General features: G+C 34.8%; 1 protein-coding gene across 2 annotated transcripts in view; it reads right to left on the bottom strand.

Annotated features, from left to right (window-relative positions):
• Positions 1 to 221: 221 nt before the first annotated feature.
• Positions 222 to 19,528, bottom strand: part of LOC126919435 (LIM and SH3 domain protein Lasp) — a 38,273-nt gene continuing 18,966 nt past the window's right edge. The window contains exons 3-6 of one of the 2 annotated variants that reach the window (XM_050728747.1): positions 7,998 to 8,269; positions 6,650 to 6,856; positions 3,294 to 3,436; positions 222 to 2,684 (exon numbers count right to left, since the gene is read on the bottom strand). In XM_050728747.1, the coding sequence (XP_050584704.1) occupies positions 2,505 to 2,684; positions 3,294 to 3,436; positions 6,650 to 6,856; positions 7,998 to 8,269 (802 nt within the window). In that variant the 3' untranslated portion in view covers positions 222 to 2,504. The remainder of the gene's footprint in view (positions 2,685 to 3,293; positions 3,437 to 6,649; positions 6,857 to 7,997; positions 8,270 to 19,528) is intronic. The other variant, XM_050728748.1, reaches the window with a different exon arrangement.

Here is a 19,528-nt window from a genome sequence, read left to right as displayed (position 1 = left end):
AAACTTCAATCTGAATAATATTTAACATAGTCAAGAGACAGAAAACAAAGATCTGTAGCGTTTACATTTTAAATTGTAACAAAAAAGTATAAGTATAAGATATGGTATGTAAAATGTAATAAAGAATCTCTTTCTCATTCTCCGCTACTGTGATAAAATAAACAAATCTATGCGCGAGATCTGAAGAAAGAAAGGATAGAACAATAAATCGTAGGCGATGATTTACATAACATGTTCATTGTTTATGATCTCGTATCATAATATAATATTATCTGTTTTAAACAACGCTAACATATATTTCTGTATGCTTTCTCAATTATAAATTGTAGATTCTTCGACTTATTGGTGTTTTAATAATTACAAAAGGGGGAAATAATTATAATATATTTATAATAATAATAATAATAATAATATTAATAATAATGCTAACATGTTTCCAAAAATATGAATATATCTCCTCGCGGTTTATCACGAAGTCGAACGACGTCGCGCACGCCGGAAACGCGACGTACGCGCGCGTTTGCACGCAACAACATTACTATTTATTTCTTTTACGTAATAATATAGCTTATAATCTTCTATTCTCCTACTCAGGTAAATGCAATGTAATAGATACGGCTTGTGTCCCAGGAACCAGATTTCTTTTCATTTTTTTTCCAGCAGAGGGAAGAAAAAATTTCAAAAGACGATGATCAAGGATTAAGGGACGAAAATTAGAAGAGAAACGGCAATATGGGGCGCGGTTAGTCTCCGAAATGGTGGCACGATGTTCCCGTTATACTTGAAATTTCCTCGCTATATTTATCTGTACATTAATCGAACGTTAAGAAGATATAAAGCTATCTAGAAAAATCGTGACCATCGCGGAGAACAATCCTCTATTGCCGATAAACCCGCTTTTTGCCACGAGAAATGTATTCGCAGAAAGCGATCTAATCCTTTTAGTACTGTTTCGTACGTTATATTTGTGTTAATCGGTTAAGTAGAATAAAATAATAGCAAGTTCAAGAAATGTATTTCGTTCAACTGCACGTGCAATACGCCGGATACACCGGCTTAATAAGATTAAAAATTCTTTTGCAACGATTTCTTAAATTGTTACAATTTCAAATTTCGTTCAATACAAATACACAAATACAAATATAAATTTAGTACGACTTATAACTAACGGTACATACTAACTATAGGTAATACTTTGTTACATCGCGTACAATTTGAAAAACGTACGTTTCCTGAATCATTCGCTTAATAAAACGTTTGAAATTTTAAAACGCTGTAACACAAGAACGTTAGTAGAAATCGATATTGATCTTCTAATTATCGCTTGTTATCGATTGATATTTTCGCTATTTAATCAGTCGAGTATCGCGGATACAGTGACTAAAAGGATCATCGAAAGCCGAAAAGTAAGCATTTCTTTGTTTAATGCAGGCGAATCTCGCGTGATACAACTTAACAGCTATTCTAGGTAAATGTCGGTTAATGTCGTTAATTGGACAAAGTGAAACGGTAATAAAGATTTCTAACGATCGTTGCTTTCTTTCGAAACGCATCGGATCGAGCAAGGCAAGTGTAACGAAACTTTCCTATCAACAATTACACTACAAAATTTCTTCTTCGTTTATAATCCTAACTAGATTCACTTTTGTTTCCTACAAAGTTCCCTCTTATGTGCTCCGATGATATGTAACTCAATACGGAACCTTAACTTACATAATTTTTCTTTTTCTTTCATCGTTTCCTTTAAGTCGCTGCGCAAAAGCTCGCAGGAAAAAATTGACCTAATTGGAGGTCTACGTATATAAGGCACATCGTTCATTCTGTTTGCATCGCAATAAACAATGCGTGTGGTACGGTGGTGAAGCCTAAATCTTCTGGTAATATATTGCAATACCGTTTTCGTATTTTCATATAAATATCCATTGTAATTTGCACATCATTCTCGTCAACGATTTACGAAAAAGTGAGAACTACGCTTAAAGGTGGACAAAGGTCGGAAGAATATTGTTGAATAAAATTGTTGAATATAAAAGTAATCGTTCTAATCTTGTGTACAAATGCAAAATGTTCGCGTATTGTAAAACAAAAACGCCTTATCATAAGTATACGAGCAAAAAATAATAGAAAAGAATATTTTACGAATAAAGCAGATAAAATTTCTCCAAATAGAATATAAAATTTATATAAAAAAAAAAGTGAAGAATTTAAATCTTCCAGGCTTTGTCACCGCTCAATTATTAGATCGTTATTCATTTCATCATCAATACCGTGGAATCCTCGAAGCAACGGAATGGTTTCGAAAAATATTGTATAAAATTGTTGATCGACAGGATAAATCTGCGTCACCATGAAAAAGGTCGTATAAAAATTGGGTCGATACTCTCGTAGAAAAATGTTTAAGCACATGACAGTTATCGGCGCTCTTCGTAATAGAATCGAGCAGAATTTGGTCCCAAAGTGGAATTACCCTCTAGTTTGCTGACTTTAAACGCGAATGATACTTTTTAAATTTGCACTGGTTCGACGTAATTCGCAGGCAACATGCCGTGTCGTCCGGTGCGCTGTACCAGGCCGGTCATCCAACCCTCGTCAATCGCTGTACAGTTAACGATCAGATCGCCGTCGCAGAAGCTCACCTCGTCCAAATCTTGCGCTTGGTAGTCGTACATCGCTCTATACACTCTCTAATGAAAAAGAAAATTATTTTAAAAATATATTTCAATTGGCGAAATAAGAAGAAAAGGGAATATGATTAGAGAAATAAATAAATTAACCAGTTTCTAATTGTTGAACACATAATACAATCGATGGATTGCATAATTGACTAGATTCATATTAGAACCAGGACTAAAGTATGAAACTTGAATCAAAATCAAAAATATATGAAAAAAATATACAATTCGAGAGAAGAAACAAATTTTTATACATAAATATACATATAAATTTTAGAAAAAAAAATATAGTGTTTACAGAAACATAATATTGGCTATAGTTATAAATACTTTAGAAGCTAAAAAAAGATGAGCTAGAAGAATTTATTTTTTAAACAATTTATTTCTTAAAATAAAGCCACATCTTTCTGGCAGGGAGTGTGTTAAATAGAAAAATGTATAACCATTAAAAAGTTAAAAAATAGCATTGATTCAGAATATTTTCAGAAAATCCTTAAATTACTTTTGTAACACCCAATATCAAAGTTTGCATCTAATAGAAAGATACTTAAACCTTCTTCTTCCACCCCTATGGGCTATATACTATTGAAAATAGCAATTTAAAAAATTAAAATAACTCACCCCAACATTGGTAGCTGGTGGTGGAGACGGCATATGCTGTGGGACGTGATTGTTATTCGTTGCTGGTGTCAACGATCCGTAGTACTCGTTTACAGGGTCTATATCAGCCACCGAACCAATCTTTCTAGCTGGTGGATTCGTCACTGAAAGAATTCGTTAAATTTACTAAGTAAAATGGAAGACGGCGAGTGAAATTTATCAGAAAAAGTGATTTCCCGAAAAAGATTCGTCTCAAACACCAAATATCGATTTCAGACGCAACTTCCTCAAAAACACCACGTGTTAGCGTTTCGTGTTTAATGAAAGTTTAGATCACGTAAAACATATAAAATAGATACAGTATGGTGCATAAGAATTGGAAAGCAGTTACGAGTGAATCGATGCAGTCGACGAATTGGCAACAACAACGAAATGGAAAATAAATATACCACACAGAAAACAGAAATAGTTTGTGACCAGCCACCGTTAACTACAAAACATCTTTATCAATTATTATATTAAATCGTTTTATAAGTTTCATCGTATTTTTTTTTTTTTATTATTATTATTAGAAATGTAATATGGAATTACAGGAAAGCATCATGAGTTCGATCGTAAATGTATTCTCTCTCGTTTTTTATTACCCTCTCATATAAAAATTAAATTCTTTCTACTAGTTTATACAATTTCTGTGATTCAGAATTTGGTCAAAATTTCTTGTAAAAAATTTCCTTCTGGGAAGCTAAAAAAATATACCTGGCATGTTCCTACATGTAATGCCGATTAATATTTTACTTGCTACTGATATCTTTTTTTATATGAAACTTTTTTAGAGCTAACTTTTTACTAATTTCTTTACAAAATTTTACGAGTCTTATAAATCATACAGTGACATAAGCGTTTATCGTTTGATCTTTCAATTGTCGTTCTTTCACCACTGTATCGATCTTCTTCGAATTTCCACTTACCAAAGCTTAGATGCTAATCTAAAAAACAGACAATTAAGAAGCAGCAGAGCTCTGACAGATAAGCGACAGTGCCTTTTTAAAAAAACGAAAAAAACAACAGAGCTTATAAAACGATCTAATATTTTGTACGAAAATCTGATAAACAGACAGAGGTTGCACGTTCAAGAACGTTCACGTCCTATGGAGGAACGATATAAATTCACCGTGACGTCGCGTTCTGGAGATAATGGCCAACGATACAATAGGAGTGACCGAATTGTATCTACCTACCTATCGTTCAAGCTAATCCAATTAGAAGTTGATCTATTGAAACTAACTATTACCGGTTGCTAACTATAACCAATGACCAACCCATATGGTTGACTGTATAGGAAACAAGGCAACGAGGATATGTTCCAATTGTATTGAAGTATCGGTTCACTGTCAGAATAGCAGAGGGAAATAGAGCAGATAGTGTACAGGGTGTTCCATTTACCACTATCATTTATTTTTATCTCCTATCTCTTGCCGCTCTTTCTTCATTTTTAGGCTAATTGTAACTTACGAGTTTCTCACCAACATAGTTTGGATGAAATCATTTAACTGTTCAAGATTACTGTCCCCACTGCTACAAGTTATGTCACGAACAGGGACCCCTTAAGTGAAGAGAGGTTATTCCTACTCCCACTGCTACTCTTGATACAGTCATAAAGATAATCTCGTATATTGGCCAAAAAGTCACATACACAAATAAGGCTATATTGCTATCGACAGTGATAGTGGCAGTGGGAGTATGATTAAGGTATTAAGGGAATTGTCTGGTAACCCTGGTCACGAGCCACCTTATCTATAAGCTTTGTATTTTTCTATTGTAGATGTTATAGCAAAGGATACATCTTTGTATATTGTAAACCGTCATTTCGATAGTTTGGATTCCGTATAAAACGTTACTATGGTTTTGTATTCGTCGCTATCTTAAATTTTCTATAACATTTTTTTTACTGCATTTATGTATTTGTATTACTATTATGTATACTGTATTCATATGTATCGTTATACCATTATCATTGCATTGAAACGAAACATTTTATTTATGAGAATTATCAGTCTACACAATTTTTAGATCGTATTTGATGAGAAGCTATAATCAATTAGAATTTGTCTTATCGTAAGCAAGCAAAATTCCATTTATAGAAAGTTGATCTCTCAGCACATTGTTGACCGGCAATTTTACTGAGAATTTATCTTATGTCACCGGCTATTATTTCGTAATTGCATGTGCAAGTAAAGAAATATAAATAAACTTTAATAAATTTTATTTATTATTCAACTTTTAATATTTCTTTCTCCTACGATAAACAGTGTAACAATCACCTACGTGTAATGGTACGCAACAGCCTTTGCAAATATATCTATCTTTGCTGCGTTTTTCTTTTGAAGAGCATACTCTACACGCTCTAGTCGAATTTGTTTTTCTGCCAGTGACTATTTTTTCTAAGACGTGGTTTCTCAGTTGTCCGAAAAGCCTGAAGGATGCATCATTATAAGGAGCTGTTTTAAAAATTCGAGAAGCATCAGGTGCAATGCTGCATTCTTTGGAATCCACAGTTATCCATTCTCTAGCTACTTCCAGTAGAAATTTTTTGTATCTTGTTTTATTTTTTGGCAGATAGGTACAGTACGTTTTATATGCATTGAACAAGGTGTAGTTTATCAGAAAAAATGCTAATTTTTTCGACCACTTTAAAGTTTTTCGTAAAATACTGCTGTTCGCCAAAAACTGATCTCCACGATCTACCCCTTTCATGCGCTTATTGTATTGTAATATGCACGTAGGTTTAATGATATTTTGCTGGTCTAATATCAAATTCACTATCTTCTGATACAGTATCATTTTCCAAGTCACCAGAATTTGATTCACAATCAAACTACGTTCCGTCATCGTTGACATTTTTTTACAACAAAGGGCGCAACTTGACGAGTCTTATAAGCGAGAGACACAGCTTGAGGTATGCTGACCAACATTTGCACTGTTGCAACAGCACACTGAGCAGTCGAAGTTTGGCCATGAAAACACGAGTTAACTCATGACCGGTCAACAATGCGTTAACTTACAAATTTTCCATTGGATTACCATTAGAAAGTGATAAAATATCGCATTATTATTCAATATCCGATACTATAGCTTGAACCTATTAAGATTGACGACTAAACTAAAAAAATCTGTCGAACGATTATGTATTATATTATATATTTACATAAATTGAAAATGAACCACTCTGTACGTAGCTTCCTAACTAGATAGATTATTATAAAAGTAACAAAATAAGCAAAGAGTAAGGAAAGAAGATGTAAAACTTGGTTCTAGAGCTAATCTTTTCTTAGAGAAGTTAGGAAGAAACCTACTCTGTAAAATGGACGAGAACTCACCTGGTCCCTTGTCGCTCGTATAAATCACAGTGGTTGCCCCAGCTTGCCTGGCGGAATAGGGGCTCGGTCTCACCTCGCTAAGAGGATCGTAATCGGCGATCCTACCTGGTGTCCTTTGCACCTGCGAGCTCGCAGTTCTAGCGGCCGGTGGATTCGCGTTCACGCCCGATGTAGGCGCGATCGAACCGTCCGTGTACTCTACGTACTCTAAAGTCAACAATACACAAGCTGCCGATATGCTTTTCCGACAACCATTCAAACGACAACTTAAGCGATTCTCTCCAAGATACGTATTCTCAAATATTCTAACTCAATTGGCAAGTTTCAGAAGCAGCTCTAGACTTTTCAGAGTTTTAAATAGATTTGATGTACGCGTTCGTCGAATACCTAGCCCTGATATCTATCGATCGAACGTATACAGGACAATGGGAAAGATAGCGTTGACTAAGAGACAATTAACATACAAGCGAATATTAGTTGGTGACAGTGCATAAGTTCATAGATTAGTAGGACTCTTCGCTTCTTTTAAGTGTTAATACATTGAGGATAGTTTGATCAGGGGTACGTTAACTCATTAAGGAGAATCGTTGTGTATTAATGCAATATTTATGTTGTAGTTTCTTTCTGTTAGTCAATTTGTATTATTAAATCCCGTCTTTTTCATGTTAACATTATGAAAGGAACTTTCAAGAATTTATTTCATACTTTCCTGAATAGTTATTTCCTTTTCCACGTAGATACTGTTTTATGAAGTTTGCAAAATGTTATGTAATTATAACGCTATGATAAACTATTTTCTCTTTGAATTATGAAAGCTCTTTTATGTATGTTATTTACGCAATACGCTTATATAAAGTAAATGTTATTCTATAATATATATATATATATATGCTTGATACTTTAATAAAACAATATATAAGAAGATACTTTATATCGTTATTTATGCATGGAAATTAATGTATTTATAATAGTATGGTACACTACTTTTCTTTAAGTCATAAAACCTGCTTTATGTGCCTGATTCCTATATATGTATTGCATTTACACATCTTTTATTCATTACTCCATTGTTCAGTCCTTAACGAGTTAAAATCTACTTAAACTTGTAGAAGTAATTTAAAGTTATCTATAATTAAATCTTAAACCTTCAGATTCCATGCGTATCACAATTATCAAAACAAGTAACGAAAAGATGGAATAATCTCACGAGTATTACGAACATTAATATTTGTTAGCTATAGAAAGCTTTGATTCACCGATTACCAAATCGCGGATACAAATACTAAAACGATCTAAGCAATATGTGAATAAAGAGCACAGGTAAACCAGAGGACAAGTCTCAACTCACCGATCTGTTCGCCATTTTCTCCGGTCATCGTCCTCTTCTGCTCCATGATGGCCTTCTTCTGAAGCTCACCGTGATAAGCCACGTTCGAGATGATCTTGCTGTTCTGCTTGATTCTCAGGGTTTCCGGATCATCTGCCACCTGGGTGAACTTGCCTTTTGCCTTCTCGAATTCGGCGTGATACTTCACGTTACTCTGAATCTTCGTGTTCTCCGCGATACGCTTCAGTTCCAACGTGTCCGCCATCGTGGTGGCCTTCGCCTTTGGTATGTGTCTGAAATGCATACAAGTAACAGTCCGGACTATATGGAAAACTCGATTGCCAGGAGTAGAGCAGTGGCGTGTGTCGATCTAGCAACACTTAATTAAGCATCGATAATCGCAGCCAGTTCATGGTGAAACGTTCCTGATACTTGTTCCACGCTAGTTGAGAAACGATGTCACTCGAATTTGCAAGTTTGCTCGAATCATTGAATTGTGTTTTGAATTAATATTGGCTTCTAGAGGGCCACGTTGATTTGAATGGATTACTATTTGAACCGTTTTGAGGAAAATTTCTTTTCCAGCAAGGAATACAATAATACAATAGTATGAATTATAATGCGAGGTTTGAAAGAAAGGAACGTGCAAAGAAGGGGGTGATTCCATGTAAAAAAAAGGGACGAAGTCGGAAATGTAGAATAACATTTTTTTAACACGCAGAGTAGCTTGGAAGAACTTGAAAATGTTACAGTTGTCGCATGTTTAAAACGAAGAGGATTAAAATAAGGACAAGTGAATCATCTTGGCTGATGCGCGTTCCTCATGGAGAAATTATGGAAATCACAGTGAATAAGAGTTTCGAGTGCACGACAAGCGGTCGATGACGCCGTTGGTTATCGCTTACATCCTTTGTGAAGCACAGTTGATAATCGTACCGCAGGGAGAAGAGTATGAAACATACTCTGAACAGACAGTGACGGTGAAACACTTATAAAAATATAGAAGAAGATGGACAATGTTGTGTCTTTCAATTTACTAAGTGAATTTTTTTAAAGCTTGCCGTGTGAAACGATAGAAATACAATTTAGTAGCATTCTATTTCTATAAAATTAAATTACCATCAAACTTTTCCCAAATCTCCTTATCAACTTTCTGAATAAACTAACATTTTTACATCTTAATTCCATCTTATTTTTAATAAAAAGTTGAAACTATCGAGGATAAGGAAATAATTATCTTCTAAATCATCCATTCTGAATTTTTTGACATTTTATTAGATTATTAATCTTACGGATATATTCGATGATACAACACGTAACGCGCCAATTAATGTTGATCAAAATCAAAGCTATTTCACCAGGGTGCATCGCAATGAGAGCATCGTAATTCAACGGAACGAAAATGATGCGAACCAGAAACGTACTATACCAAGTATAATTAATCGGATGCAAAGTTTCCCGCGTTTCGCAACGAAAACTTTCGACATCGGCTTGCGATCGTGAGTTTTTGCTCGTTTCTAAGCCTGCGACGAGGAAATAAAAGGCTTCTTATCATAGCGTTCAGAACGCACGTTACAACAGACGCTCGCGTGGATCGAGCGGAATAGAATTACGAGGTCGTTGCCGGCGTATTAATTAGGGGAGGAAACGGTGAGACGATGGGATGGACGCGTAATCGGATGCGCATACGTTTGAAACAAAGAAGAAAGTGGTGAAGAAAAATGGAAAAGAGAATGGAGGAAGGAAGAAAGAATGAACTTTAATAATTGAGGATGCAATCAACGTTTAATAGATATGTATTCACAAATCTAGTTGTAAATCAATTGCAATACAAAAGTTTCGCTTAAGAAAATTCGATTGTCAGCTAGAAATTGTTTCATTTAAAAAAGAAAAAAGTAAAGAAGAAGACAGGAAAAGGAATTGTAGTTTCAGTGGAATTCAATATCGTAAACAGGTAATAAGCTTTTAATTACAGTTCTTATAAAATCATTGAATTTTCTCAGCCGATAAATAAATTATGCATAAAATTACCTCTCTCTCTCTCTCTCTCTCTCTCTTTTCAAGGTATAATACATCTATTTAACGCTATTTTCCTTCTCTGTTATATCTTTTTCATTCACATACAAACTTACAATAAAGTTGATCCTGCAATCCTGCCACTACCTCTAATAATAGTCGTTGCTAATTAGCAAAATTTCTCTCTCTCTCTCTTCCTCTTCCTTCCTGGAGGATGCCAGGATCCGATGAGGAAAATTTGCTTCAAACGCATGACGAGGAATTCGAGGCTTTATCAGAGGGCCACGACGCGATAAGAGCAGAGGAGCTAGGAATCGCGTAATCTTTCACAGTTTGTTGAATAATCGCGTGGCTCTGGCTGGTAATTAAAGGAAAGTGAAAAGGAAAGTAGAGAAGAGAGCACAAAGAAAGGAGAAGAAAAACGTGGCGGCGGTTCCAATCGCAATCAACGTCGTCGGCGAGCCCAGGATCAACCGGAGCAGGCTAATAAGCCGATATCGAGAGTCATCCGCCGGATAGAAACGTTTTGCAAAACAGGTCGTCCGATCGAATCGATACAGGTTGTCGATCGAGGCCGAGATCGAAATACATGCGCCTTTTAATCATGTGCGTATATGTAAATACCTCGCAGAAATTAAAATAATTAATCTTGCTTTTTATAAACTTCGCCATTTAATTATCTTTTTAGAGAATTCCAGTCACAAATTTATTTATGGCGCGTTATAATAATTTTGTTTCATTGACATAGGTACAAGCTACTTATTCTTTTGATTCGCCTTTTTATGACAAAATAATACTACGTTTAATACAAAGGATGATGTTTCGTATCCTAAAAGCGGAAGAAATAGAACAGCGTAGAACGTGTCGAGCTTAACTCGAGGTGAAACTGCAAAATATTAAAAGATTCAACCACTGATGATAATACGATTCAAACAAAGAAGAGAGGAATAAATAGAAAAATACTAGACAACTAAATAAATATTAGAAAAACTTGATTGCTTTACATAATTGATTCTGCAGCGAAAGATCTGTAGATCTCTCGATCCATCGGTTACTTCTTTAAGACACTGACAGACAGATTACGCCTTAAGTGTATAAAATAATTCATAAAAAGTGAAAAGCCTAAGAACTTTTTGCACTATCCGATCACTCGGTTTCTGTTTCCTTCCCTGGATGAATCACAAATTCGATGTAAAATATATATAATGGTACATCATTGTCGCTGAGTTATATCTGAGAGGACACCGGTACATAGGTGTGCAATGCGATTCGATAAATCACGCGTCCGCTATCGCGTTTTGTAAACACCTTGTAATCAAGAGAAGCTCTTGTCAACGACCACAGAAAACGTAACTCTATAGCGAACAGATACTAACGAACAATATTTACAAATGAACTTGTACTTCTAAATTATTCACTGAAAAAGAGAAACAGACATTTTCAGAGGTAATGATAAAAGAAGATAATAATTCTCAATTCTGTCACAAACAAATAACAACGAACGGTATTTTCAAATAAAGTAATACTCTTACATTATTCAAAACAAAAAAAGATTTCAAAAGTAATAACAACAGACATCATAATGTTATGGTAATCAGATAGTAACGAGTAATAACTCTGTACTATTGCATTATTCCTTAACAGAAGAAGAGAAGTATAAAAAGCAGAAATATCAGAGATAATAAGAAGAGAAGACGATAATTCATTATTTTTTCTGTCATTTCTGTGTGTAAAGAGGAATCAGACATGATTGTGTCTGGTGACAAATTGGTCATACATTATTTTTTTTCTTTTTTTTTTTTTGTTGAATTTTCCTTTGGTATGCATACACATCGTGTAGAGAACCCGCATAAGAATGCAATGAAAGTTCAAGTGTATCTGTGACACAAGCGTTAACGAGTGACTAGCTCCGATTAGTCATTGCGTTAGAACGCGCGAATAAATTATATTGAATATCGTTTCATGAATCACGCACGGCTAGTCGGTTCGCCGATGACTTCCATCAGCTTGATTTTTCCAACAACCCGTTTTCAATTCATTCATCCGGCAGATACATATATTAATAAACTCGTTCACCTGGTCGATTTCAACTTTTCTGCTACATTCAACGGTTACAAATTCAAATTCCACGTCCTGTTTCCTGCGTTGTGAAAGTCTAACTCTATGAAAAGATCTGGCTGAAATAGTTAAAATGTAAGAAACAAGCGTAGAAAACAACTCTTGCGAAAATAAGTTATTATAGTGTGACCGATAATGTATGTGTCCTAATTGATATAAATGATGATATATTGATGATAAATAATAGCGCGTTCTAATTGATATAAAGATATATAAAAAAATGTATTAAAAAACATTAGAAAGTTTTAGTAAAAGAAAAAATAAAAGGAACAAGAACTGGAGCAAGGAATACACACAAATTTCTATTTTCTTCAATTACTCGGTCTATTCTGGCTAATTACCTTAACAAATCTTACAACATGCGCGCTGTTACTCACTTACGGAATCCATTTCTGATATTGCACATCTTTTTTTCATTAAAAATATCTTTCTTTTTTCAAAGTAAATCTGTTTGTTTCAATATACTGTTCACTACTTTAAACAATGAATGGGTCATAAAAGTTAATTTATATTTATTATATCAAACGAGTATTCTGGTTTAGAATGCCACTAAAATATTTATTTCTAATCTTTTTCGAAAGAAAGCGTAAAGCTTTCTTATATCATTTATTGCACACATATTTATTCACGTTTGAAGAATATTCAATTTTTTCAAGAAATATTTCAGTAAACACAATTTTTTCACATGCAACTAATCAAATGTATGTGAGTTATATAGGGCACAAGGCCGAAACACAGAAACCATCGATAAGAAAATATCTTATAGATTCTTTGGATAAAATCACAAACAAAATCTTAAAAAGTGGTATTCTAAACCAGGATAACCCTTTAATACAATAAACACGGATTAGCTTTTACGCTCCGTTTAATGTTCAAAGTGGCGCCTCATTAGTTGGACACAAAAGTGCGAAAAGGTGAGCCGCGTATCGCGCCGAGCAGCTCACACCAGCGTAATCAAGATTTGTGTCACGAGTCCGTTTTCCATGTACGGCATCTATAGCGTTGTCTACCCCAGGTAATTGTGCCAGCCAGGTTACGTAACACGTCGTTGTGCCACGCATGAATATAATAGATACGCGTACCGGGCCTTTTGTCGGTCCGCTTCACAGAACTGTGCACTGTGTGTGTTCTACATTGTACACCGTTAATGGCTAGGATATTTCCTGTCGTCTCGAGGATCCACGCTATTCGCTCCACGCTACGTATTCGCATCTGCATAAAACTCCCCGTTGCCTGTGCTACCGCAAGATGCAACCGATTGGCGCGCGCTTGCGACACTCCTGACATTTAGTGATCTAATGAAACAGGAGATGTATTTGGTACGTTGTTTTCCCACTTAGACAATTCCTATTTTTATTGATGCTTATGATTTTCCTCTAACGTCATAAGTTTTTTTATTGCCTTCGTCTTCTTTTCTTCTTTATTTTTGTTTAATTTGTTCAATATATATTCCGCCTCAAACTGTGATATTTGGTATAAGCTATTTATTTTGTAGTAAAGTTGTTGATATATTAAAAACGTATGTTTTCCTTATCTTAGACAATATCAAAAATTAAACAAACCAGTACAATAGAGTTTGTCTATTATTTGTTACAATCTTGGAACAAAGATACGATAATTATCCTAACACTTTTATACGGGGCTGTATGTGTATGTACAGTGATGAACATATGAATAGACAAGGTCTTTATGCTAATTTCTAATGTGTTTTTAGAATCTCTAATTACTTTGTCGAAAGTGTTTGTCGTAGCTCTTTATGGCGACCGTGTCTTGCTCTTTGTATTCATAGGAATTTATGGAGCTTCTTTACAACTAGTGGAAAAGATTTACATGAATTCAACTTGATTTAGTTTATAATATTTTCTTGTTCTCGCAAGATAAGTAAAATTCTAATTCTTGATATAATTACTATCACTGACGCACATGTTGCCTCAATTCAGTTATATAAATATTCTTACGTAAGCGTAACTGCTGCATTTCCATTTTTATGAATTCGAATAAAATAAATTATAATAAGTTTCGTGATGTTTTTCTAATATGCTAAACTTCCAATTGATGATTTTTTGAGTTATTTCTACTGACGACTATAAATGTCACTATGGGTGAGTGGAAAATGGATAAAATGGACTGATAGAGCAAACGGAAGGTGATCTAATAGACGATCCCAGGTTTTCAACAAAGCGATGGAGCAGAAACAGCGCTAAATGGAAGTAAAGATACAGACAAAATGGTTTACTGAAACGTTACGGAAATCTTGAACAAGGATACAAATTTTTTGGGCTATCAGGTTCAGTGGAAAGAAAGATTGAGGGCAGGTGAGGACGAATGGAATATTTCCAGTGGTTTATAATAAGGGAAAAATGACAAAAATGGCGAGCGGAATTAATAAATATGTAAGAACAGCGGGAAAGGCAGAATCCGAGGAAGAGAGAAAAAGAAGACAGCCAGAGGCGATTGCTATATGTTAGACTTTAGCCTAAGAACATGTATACGGAACTAAGTCAAAGGTAGACATGTGAGAGTGTATAGATTAGCATAGGATAGTGGATATAAATTAAGAGAAAGATATATAGGTATATTTAAGCTTATTATTAGATATAAAATGAGATATGTACCTTTCGAATGAAAGCATGAATGAATGTGCCTATTTGAACATGATTATTCCTCTATATAAAGTATGGGAATGAGTGAGAATTAGAAATATGTAAGCCAACTGCTTTTTCCCAGCTATGAAGCCGAAAAATAAATAGAAACGAAAACAACGATAACTGTCTTTCACTATTCAAGAATTGAAAATTCACTCTGAATTTATAATCAATAATTACATATCCTCCGCTACTTTACTTCCTAATAAAACCTTCAAAAAATATCCTTTCTAAAAATCGAATCCTGTCAACCATAGAAAATTAATAGATCCTCGACCAGTGTTTATCCCATGAATAACGCCTAAGAAAGTTAAGGAATAATTAATGCGAAGTACATGCAATAAGAGCAGTCGAATGCAAAGAATCGTGTAACTGCAGGCGATCGTGGCATGGACAGGTATACCGGTCCTGCAGTAGAGAACCACAAGGTCTCCTTTTTCCAATGACGTCTCGTTGGGGAGAAATTTTCCGAGACTGGTCTTATTGGATTCCGTAACCGCTGGCAGGAATCGCGAGAATGGCTTCGGAAGTAGCCTGCCTAGCAGTGTCGGCACAGAGACCGAACCGAAGCCTTACTTCGACCGCATTACTCGAATTCCAACGAAGGCCGAAACGAGATTCCCACTTTTTCTTCTTCGGGCTTGTGTCCCTCTCGAGCCCGTAAAGATATCGACGAGGAGAGACAGCGTGCCACTGTGAACGAATTGAAATGTCGCGTATCAAAGAACTCGATCGATCGAACGACGATTGAGTTTCGAGCTGAGATGCTTCGGTTAATCTATTAACTCGGAGCAGACGAGTTAATTCGTTCTTTGGATCACCGACCTTCTCGACCTTGTGATTTCTTCATATAACAAATTTTTATATTTTAATCATGCTTTCGTTTCTGTATATTTGTATATGTAAACTAAATTGTATCTATATTAGCAAGAATTAAAATTGATAATTGAAACTGGTCTAGGTTTATTAATTAATAGATTGAGAATGTTTATGCAGTTATATACGGGAAATTTAAATATGTAAGGATGTAAAGAATACAGATGAAAAATTATAATATTTAGTAGAAGAGATTTCTATTTAAATTTCAAATTTCTTCAGGTATGTTCATAAAAATATAAATTTACCTACGTATCTGCCTATTTATAATCTTCTCTTTAAAAGCAAAGATAAGAGATTGGACCAAGCAGAACACGTAAAATTATAGGGATAGGTATAGGTAGCATTAAGTAGATCAGCATTGTAGAGACTGTAAACAAAATCCTTTTCAAGGTTGTGAGGTGGAAATACAAAGATGTAAACATATATAATATTATATATAACATTATATAAGAAATTATATATATAATCTCCTTTCGTAACAAAAGCCCTGATTTTGAAAAATAATATTCAAGGACTAAAACAAACTTCCATCTAAACAACAATCCCGAATGTAAGAAAACTCAACAAAATTCTGAAAAATAAGAATTTTCATAAATATTCTCAATCTACTAATTAATTTTACAATTTACTGATTTCGTAATTTTAGTAGTTTCTAGTTAAAAAATGGTCTAATTAAGAAAAATTAAAAGTTAGAAAAAAAGCCGTTTGTCTAGACATCCGCAGTCTATTAATTACTCATTTCCGACTAGTGAAAGTTGCTACTTAAGAAGCGATCCAATTAACAGGTTAAAAATAAAAAACATAATTACTTCCCATAAGCGTTATTCGCGTCATACAGAGTGCAATCTGTTGCAAGTAACGCGACAAGAAAGCTTGTCTGATACAGGGTTGTAAAATTACACTTAGGCCGAGTTGTCTCAGCTATGGTGGGGTTTAAAGGTGCATTGTGGGACAAGGTCGGTTCACCGTAGCCACGCAGTCGGGTCACGCTACGCTGGCCACCCCTTTTACTCTTAGCTGTTAAATTACTCCGAGTTGAGGCCACGCGATTTAACGACGCCAATGCTTCCGGCATTTTTTCTTCGGCGATACGATTTTCTCACGTGTGGAGTATGCAGCTTAAAAGCTTCGTATGGAACCACTTTTTACAATTCTATTCTTATTGCGAATATAGTACATATATTTGAGAATTTCATAGAGCCATTAATTAAATACGAACTCAACTCGTATGAATTTTCTTTAAATGTACGAAATTGTGTCCTATCTTCGTAGGAAGCTGAGCCAAACGACATAATATAGCGAATCACTGTAAAGATTTCAAGGTAACGTCACCGGTCTTCGTTCCTCTTTAAAAAGCGAAAAATTGGAACCTTGAAACACCTTTGTGTTGCAGAATCTTTATCCTGATGCGACATTCTTCACGTTCTATCTTTTGTAATGTTGATAGAGCAATGTTAAATACACTCTGTCTATTTGAAAACTTGAGAGAATTGTTAATCGAATTACTATCGTAACCTTAAAGTTGATTTTTTTATCGTTATACGAAGATTTCAAAATGACGTCACTGAAATGTAATTTGCTTTCTTCTGACGTGAGCTTTTCAGAACGAGAAAAGATTGACCTTGAAACACCCTTATACTTGAAAAACGGTATTCGTATCTGTACACGATGCTATCAGAATTAATACAACTCTTATCGCATTTTTTATTTCATAACTGATACTTTATCATACGTAAAACATGCGCAAATTCAAATTCAGCAGTAAAACTCGAAATGAGAAGACGGTTAAATATAACGATCATCCTGTACAAGTTAATATGCGGATCATTTAAATATCTTGATCATATACATAACATTTAAAGGCGATTTTAATAAAATGAATGAATAATGGAACGATTTAGAGAGACGTACGACCGTGTAACGAGCGTAATTTACGTACATAAATATATTAGACATACGCAATGCATAACGACCACTGTTTTAGATTATGTATATACATATGTGTGTGTTCTCGAGTTTCTTCCTTAGTTCGTATTTTATTCCCGGCTCTTGTATCTCGTTTTACGCTATCGTGACATTTTTGTTCAACGTACTATTCTAAACTAAAGTCGTTGCTTCCATCAAAACGGAGGAAAAAGAACGTAGAAAATTAAAATCAAATTTCCTTACAATATTGATTTAAATAAAGGTGTGTTTCACTGGTCAATGTTTAGTCTTAAATATGTGATATTCACATAGAACTATTACTTTAACTTCATAGTTAATTACGTTACAACTCTACTCACTGTTACGCATGTTACGTTCCCATGACTTATGGTATAATGAATTCCGAATAATAATAAACGTAAAACACTATTTTATGGAAAATAACGACGTATGCATTTACATTAATTCTCAATCAGCTACGTATATTTCATACTCAAAGTTTTCGTACATTCAAAAGTTGTAAAAGTTTATTAACACGAATATCAGTTGGCTATGATTTTATAGCACGTTTCGAAAAGTGATTTGATTTTGAATAATTCCGAGTTGGTCTATTCAAATGACTAGAAAGTGAAATCTCTTTCTTACAGCAGTTTCTTTAATTGTTTTTCAAGTGATCACGTGAGATTGGCAATCGGAGAAACTGGAGAACGATACTAATGACTGGCAATTAGAGAAAGGACCGACGATTATGAGAGTGTGCCAAGTTGCTCTGAGGTGAACCGCAGCCACGCTGCATGCCTCCTCTAAATAGAGAAGAACGAGGCAAAGGGAAGTGATTCATTCGTGGTGAACCGATGACGATCCGGAGGATGACATCATTTCCCAACGACGAGTTGAAATTCGGAGGAGACGCGGTCATTCGGCCGCCTGGGCAATCGTGGATAACGCTACCGGAAGGAAACGATGACTAATTTCTCAATAAATTATGGAAATTCCGACATCCCACAAGTTTTTTCAATCATTAGAGATATTGTAGAAAATGATCTGGAGCAGAAAGGGAAAATCAAAACGTTGTGCAATCGAGCCAGTATTACTAGCAGGAGTTTACGAGTTACAAGTTATCAGTGTCAATAAATTCTCTTGCATAACGATGAAAATAACAAGTTTGATAATATGGCAGAACTTTAATTATCCGAGCTAATTATAATACGCGCTACTCGGATAATCAAACTATACAGATAATCGAATAAGTTTGTTTTCGTGTGAGAGAAGATAATTTATGTTGAGCTGCTTTTATAAATATTAAGATTAAGATATTAAGAAACAGGGGCAATATTTTTTTATTATAAATATAACAACTTCTCGCAATCTTTATTCTTGTTTTTCTCCAAGAAAGAATTCCACGCATGTATAACTGAATCTACGTTATTCAAAATTCAGATGTTATTTATGATGTTATTTATGATGTTTCAGATGTTATAATGATTTAGTAACACAATGTCCACCAGTGCGCACAATCCTACAATTAAACAATATAAATCCACGTAAATCGATTCTAAACACTCTTCCCGTTATCTCAGAATACAATGATTTCCAGAAGAACAGCCGCAGTGATTCCACATCTGAACATGTGGCAAACGTAAAATCTATTAATTACCGGCAATTAAAATCTCAATTCGCCGGCAATTACGTTGCATAGCTTCATATCCAAGGTGCTTTCATCCGCGGGAAACAACGATCGTTTTCATTTCTAACGTTTCCGCACGCGTCCTTATCGAGCATCGCCATCAGCGTTGCTGAAACGTTTAATTAAAACAGCGAGGAACGCAGGTATCGCGCAACGAGCATAATGACTAAGCGCGTCTACGTGCCTGTGCCATCCTGTCAATTACTATGATAACGAAAGGAAAGGGAGGAAGAAAGAATTAAAAAAAAAATAGCAGTTGGCGAAGAGAGGCGCGACAGACG

Source organism: Bombus affinis, chromosome 8 (assembly GCF_024516045.1).
Source record: "Bombus affinis isolate iyBomAffi1 chromosome 8, iyBomAffi1.2, whole genome shotgun sequence".
Lineage (NCBI taxonomy): Eukaryota > Metazoa > Arthropoda > Insecta > Hymenoptera > Apidae > Bombus > Bombus affinis.
This window is presented reverse-complemented; position numbering and strand designations above follow the sequence as displayed.